Source organism: Symsagittifera roscoffensis, chromosome 6 (assembly GCF_963678635.1).
Source record: "Symsagittifera roscoffensis chromosome 6, txSymRosc1.1, whole genome shotgun sequence".
Lineage (NCBI taxonomy): Eukaryota > Metazoa > Xenacoelomorpha > Acoela > Convolutidae > Symsagittifera > Symsagittifera roscoffensis.
This window is the reverse complement of record NC_087067.1, coordinates 41069664-41076269: the sequence shown is the minus strand read 5'-3', so window position 1 is coordinate 41076269 and position 6606 is coordinate 41069664. Positions and strand designations below refer to the sequence as shown.

Here is a 6606-nt window from a genome sequence, read left to right as displayed (position 1 = left end):
CCTATTTTACAGTATGATTGTTTGGCTCACGCATCCACAAATTAGCCCAATTTAATTTATCTAAATCAAAAAGTGAAGCACTTGATCAAAATTTTTTCGAGACCATGTAAATAAAAATCAATCCAAAATCAAAAATTGAAAAATTGTTTTGTGCTAAAGAGCTCCATTTGTACGAACAAGTGAAAACAGTGTCGAATTTTCTGAGATGTGAAAGCCCCACACAATTTTTGAACGAGCTCATTGCGGATAATACAGTGAATAAACTTTCCGAGATGCGCAGTACAGCAAGAAGACTACCAACAAGAGTACACAAAAAATTCAAATGAGTCAATTGTTGTTAGGCTATGAAAAAGGTTAAACATGATTCTAAATTATCATTCTGAGTTTCCTAAAAACATATAAAAATTCTGCTACCCGCAAAGTAAATTTATCCAATCAAAACTTTTTAGACTGCTACTTCCTGGATAACGAATACATCTCAGATATAGTTACTATTATATAAGTAAGATCCAAGATTTTTTTTGTCTTTTTTCTAATAAACTATTTTTTCTAGGTAAATTTCCTAGTAAAAAGGCGAAAATTAACATAATTCGAAATCTAAGTAACCACTTGATTTTATCTCATATTCTGAGAATTTATTTCTCACCAAGATTCAGAAACTTGATAAATAATTTTCCGCTGTGAGACACCTGTGAACGGATCCCTAGGTCCAATGGTGCTCTCCTAGGCAGTAAAATTGTTAGCGTGGTTTGTAAATTTTATTTCAACAACCCACAATGGAATTGCCTGAAAACAATATATAATGATTATTATTTTTGGTCCGAAAGAAAATGCTTACTCTGTTTTTCTGTTAACAAATTGTCAAATAAGTGCTACGTATCCGATAAAACTACTACTCCTTGTATTATAATTACTGTATATTATTTCCAAATCGAAAGGGTCTGAAATCTAAAATCCATGATAGGCAGGCAAGCATGAGAAATAAATTCTCACAAAAGAAATTGAATGTATTTGGCTGTCGTAATTATTATTTTTTTGATAATATATATCTAGCGCGTCATACTGATCAAATAGCAAATCGATGGTGCAATAATTGCCGTCATGAGCAATGATAAATTTCTGCCACAATAAAAACTAGCTTTTATTACTTTTTTTAAAGACTGAAGCTTTGTTGTTTTAAATGGTCTACTTTCATCATTCTTTCGCCAGTTGTAAATCTAAGCCAAGACACAGGTAAATTGTATTTTTTATATCATACTTAATTATGACCACAATAAAAACTTTGCAAACCAGCGTCTCCTTACTTTTTACATCCTTCGCAACCTTTATCTCATTTTGTAAAGTTTAGATCAAGTACATCTTCGCTTTGATATCGCTTCGAAAACTTATATTGATAGTGTATGTTTTTTTAATTTTTTTTTCAAAATCAGTAAAACCAACAAAGATTTATGTTTTTATTCAGGTAAAAAATTTCTTTTGTCAAATTATGGAAAATATAGACTTATTTTCATTGCTCCCTAAACTTCTCAACATGGTTTTGCTTTTTTCTAGATTTACGGACCAATTCAAATTTACTGTGGCACAGTTATGATAGAATGGTCCATACAAGCAATAAAAATGAAACTGGGTCTCGCCATAACAATTATATGAACTCATCAAGCATAAGTCTGTTAGAAAACCCGTGTAATATTTTTTGATGCTCATGAATTTTGTCTTTGGGACCTCCTAATAAAAAATACATTTAAGGGACCATTGTGCCAGAACTGAACCATCCTCAGAATGGGCTTAGGAGCGAGCAGTCATGAGACTCTGATGAGCGCAAACAAATGTGTTTGTTGCAACGAGTCATATTGGGTGAGATTTGAGCGCGACTATTTCTCACAAGGGACTTGTCGCTGGGCATTCCGCGGAACATATCACGGCAACGGAAAGCATGCGGGTAACAAATGTGTCACGAAAGTGTTCAAGGTAGGTGGACGTTCTCTCACTACACAAAAGTAACGAATCATTGAGTGATGATACCAATAAAAAACCAATTTAATTTGCATTGGCTATAATCAAACAATTATCGCTCGCCACACGATTTGAAAGACTGTCTTGTCAGTAAAACAATTGCCAAATTTTTGTTAGTCCGTATTCAATTTGTTGCGTGGATCGAATATGAAGGGTGATCTTCAAGATACACGTTGTATAATAACAAAGTGGGAAAATGTCTGTTAAAAGGACAACGTAGCTAGGCACTACGACAGCTGGGTTCCGGACCTCTTAGCATCTAAAGAAGCGGTAAGAATGGGGAAAAACTTCAACAGAGAGCACCCGACTAACCGACAAATTCAGTTTATCACCCCCCTCATCTGCAAAATGGACAAAATTGGAGACAGTGGCGGGTTTTTGTGGATCCGGGATGAAGATGAAAGATTTGTCCGAAAACAGGGACGAAATTCAAAATTACATATTTGAAAAGAAAAATATACTATGCTGAAACATGTTTTTTGCAGCCCCTGAAAAGTTTAAGCGGGTTAGAAAAAAAATAAATCAGTATTTCTGAGTTTCTATTCTTTTTGAGCCTACATATTTGTATCTCTCTGTTTTGACTTCATTTCAAATATGTTTATTTGTACTTCGTACAAAAGGAGTGGGTAGCTGTAGAGCCTTTTATTGAAGGCGAGTACAAGAAGTTCAACTCGAACAGTGGAGCAGTTTTTGGGTTGTCGGAAGCGCTTCCCGCGTTTTCTCACTACACTTATGATGCATCGGATCGAGAACTTGTCGTGTGCGATTTGCAAGGGGTATGAATTTACAACTTTAAAAGATGAAAACCTGAGTTTTTTTCCACAATTAATCATAACTTAATGAATTAGTGCTTTGCCTTATGACAAACTTGTTTTTTAAGCTAATTTATCATTTGTTAATAAATAAGTTTTCGGTTATGATCAATGGCCAATATTTAATGAAACTATTTCATCGCCTAAAATTTTATTAGCTTACGTTTCTAAGAGCTATTTTAAGTTTTCGTAAAAAGATGAGCATTTAGTTCAATTACTTTAGGTTCGATCCCACAACTACTACTATCTAACAGACCCGGCTATTTGCTCACGTGATGAACTCTATGGACCGACAGATATTGGAGTGACTGGTATTGCCATGTTCTTTGAAAATCACATATGTACGGAAATATGCAAAAATTTTGCAAAACCGAATATTGACAATGACTATGTGGTGAAAGGATTGCAGCCTAAAAGGAGCTCGAGTTATACTTTTGAGTTTTCAGGCGCAGAAAGGGCTGCGAATAGGTACTTCAGAAATCGAAAGACTCTGCCGGCCGTTTCCGAATAAATCATGTGTTGGCTCAAAAATCATGTACTGGTTAAGAATAAACAGAAAAAAACCAGATATACAATGTTTAAATTTTTTGAACACTAATTAAATTTGTTAAACCATCCTATTTTTAACTGATCAACTACTAAGAAGTTAGGCTTACATAGTATTTTTCTTTTGCTCAAACAAAAGATGTATAAAAACCTGTAAATATTAAAAGTTTCAATCTGAATTGATCAGCACCTCTAATAGATTTTTCAATTTATATTTTGTTGACATCAAAGTTAGATGATAAAAAATCGAAAACTTTGATTTTTAGTCAACAAGACTTAAGAGTTGTTCTTAGGAAATAATTTTTGAGTTTTAGTGTTTAGCGTTTTTTAGTGACTTAATTGATTTTCAGTGTTTTTCTAATGAAACTTTTTTTCTAATTTGGCTCTCTTGCTCACTAGAAATTTTATATCGGTCGTTAAAAAATCTGATTATTTAAAAAATTTTCCTCACTTGAAACAGAAAAAGGGAGCAGCGCAAATAAATGAACTAATTGTTATCCAAACTTTTTGTTCCGACTTTTGTATTTGTACTCAGGGTGGTTATTTTCAATTTTTAAGTTTCTTTCGACTTTTAAGTTGTTTTAGAAATTAACAGACAGGTAATTTTGTCCTGAGCTGAATTTTAAAAAGATATTTCACCTGTGATCTATTTTTAATGGGGTTTCAAAGATTGCCAGTGTGGTATAATTAACGCGCGATATATTTTGTGCTATTAACGTATAAGCCGCGACTTAACCCAACTTTTAAATCGAAAGCCTAATATTAGATTTATTTAGTACTTAACCATATGCTATATAACTTTATAGCGTGTGGGGAATGATTGCCACAAAACACTGAAAAAAAATTCAAATTGTTCAAATTTGATCTTTTTTAAAAGTGAACACTGTTCCATGGACCATCAACGGCAGTCGGAAATTTCAGAGCCTTGCCCTGATATGAGCAGTCTGGTTTCGTTTCAAAAATCAAATTGTAGCATAGTTTTTGAAAGTATGTATATAAAACTCTATAAAATCAAAAGGAATGTTAGGATAACTTCTTGCCATTCAAAAATCCCAAACAGGTTGAAATCTCGTCAACGGCTAAGAAATATCTGCAAAAAGGTTCATTAGATAAGAAGCCCTATAACTTGGCCGTTGCTTGCATTCAACCTCATGCTTGGTACTGCTTCATCGAGCAAGTTAAATTGAAATGATAATCTGCGTTATTACCAGCATGATATTACAGCGGTGTAACAAGCCTTTAACCAAACTGTGTGATTCGCCAGACTTTAGCCGTTTTTGTTCGTCTGCTGATTGTTTGTGTTGTTTCACAGTGATGTTAAGTGGTCTGGGGAAAATAAATAAATTAAGAAAATGCATATTTTCACTCTCAGTATCGTGTGTGTGCTACTGAGATTTTACCTTATTACCTTCTCGCCAACCTACATGGTAGCTGTTTCGACGGTTGAAGAAAGTGGCGGAATCCTTGCGCTCGGGTGGTGTTTTTTCGCCAGACTAATGTCGACTTTTTAACTAACCATTTTCGTTAGAATTTTTTTAATCGTCGAAAGGTATTTTTGTGCTTGGCTCAAACTTAGAAAGTTTTACCGGTGGTTATTTTTCGTAATGATATACTATTATGGGGGTTTAAATATTGCTAATAACGTCAATTTGGGACAGTTAACGTGCGATATAATTTGCACTATTTACAAGTAAGCTGACATTTAATTCGTCTCAGAAATCGTTCCAAATTGGTTGAAGCAGGATATTTTTAAAAAATGAAGTTAACTTCGAAGATATCTTTTTACGAAGAACATATTTTGGAATACCGCCAAGTCATGTGGGTCAGAATATAGCCACAATGTAGGACAACTTGATCCTTAACGCGAGACTCTACTTTAAACCCACAACTGAAGAAATTTTCACCCGAAAGCATTCGCGCAATAGCTAGAAACCCGAATAAATCGATTGACAATCAATCGATATATACTCAAAACCAGATATTCAATATCACCTTCAAAACGAACATTTTCAGAAAAATCCAGTATGAATAGAACCAGTTTGAAACTAGTTATTTAAACTGTATTTTCAAAAATTTCACTGTAAAATTTTCAGAACTTAACCAATCTTAATTTATGACTATGTCTGGTTTTATATTTGTAAACCTAAAACCCTAGTGGTTCCGAGAACTTAGAATATAGATTAAAATCAGTTACTTTCTTCTCTCGTCTAACTTTGCGATCAACCAGTATATCGCTAGACTATTTAGATAGGGAATATAGGAAAAAGATTAGGATTGGTTTTGCACTAAGGAGTTGCACGAACTTACCCGGCCGAAAAAGGATAGCGTGACAAACAGGCGGTGTACCCTATCCGAAATTACTCTATGAGTTAGACCATCGAACCTAACTCAATTGACCGGGACACAAATATCCAGACACGCTTTGATATTTGATATTTTTTTATTAATCTATCAACCGATCAATTGGTTCAATTTTTTGGTTAAAATATGATGTTCTGCTTTTTGTCGAACATCGTTTATTTTGTTCACTTTCCTCATCCGTTTTAATTTATGTTATGGACTGCTAAATTACTCTATTGGAAGGCCAACCTGACCTAAGCTCATCTAGCGTGACCAACGAATCTCGAGCAGACCGACCTACTACTAATTTAGTTTTAGAAACCATTAAACAAATCAGAAATCAGCTCATTTTCACTTCTCAAAAAGTGTAAAAACGCTAAACCAAATTTCAAAACGAATCTCCATCTCAAATTGACAGAAAGCAATCTGCATCGCGAAGCAATGAAAAGCAGATACGACGATAGAAATATGACAAATAAACTGTTTCTGCAGTAAGTCCTAATATAACTATTTTAGTTTCGTCAAATTGAGCCGTATATTCAAATGGACATAGCTTTATAAACTTAAGTAATATACTAATATACTAATGGTAATATCACTTACAATTAGACCTCAACCAACACACATCTAGCTCAAAACCTTATATCTGCACTAACTTTTCTAAAAAAATTTTTTAAAATTAATCTTGTTACATAACAAATAAAAAGCCAAAAACAAATCTAATTTTTATTTTTATAAATCATTGTACATCAGCGTTCATCGAAAATTTTTGTTGTTGTCTGATTCCTTTATATCAAATTTTCGTTAAAAGTTATTAACAAACAGAATTCTATTTAATTGCTAGATTATCAAGGCCTCTCTTTACCTTTAGAAGACCTTAAATTCATTTAACTAA

General features: G+C 33.5%; 1 protein-coding gene across 1 annotated transcript; it reads left to right on the top strand.

Annotated features, from left to right (window-relative positions):
* The first annotated feature begins 1273 nt into the window (after positions 1–1273).
* LOC134848432 (alpha-protein kinase vwkA-like) lies at positions 1274–3362 on the top strand. The gene is made up of 5 exons (XM_063865879.1): positions 1274–1398; positions 1747–1968; positions 2224–2434; positions 2635–2789; positions 3049–3362. The coding sequence occupies exons 2-5, from the start codon at positions 1780–1782 to the stop codon at positions 3334–3336; spliced, it is 843 nt and encodes a 280-aa protein (XP_063721949.1). The 5' UTR covers positions 1274–1398; positions 1747–1779; the 3' UTR covers positions 3337–3362.
* Positions 3363–6606: the final 3244 nt, after the last annotated feature.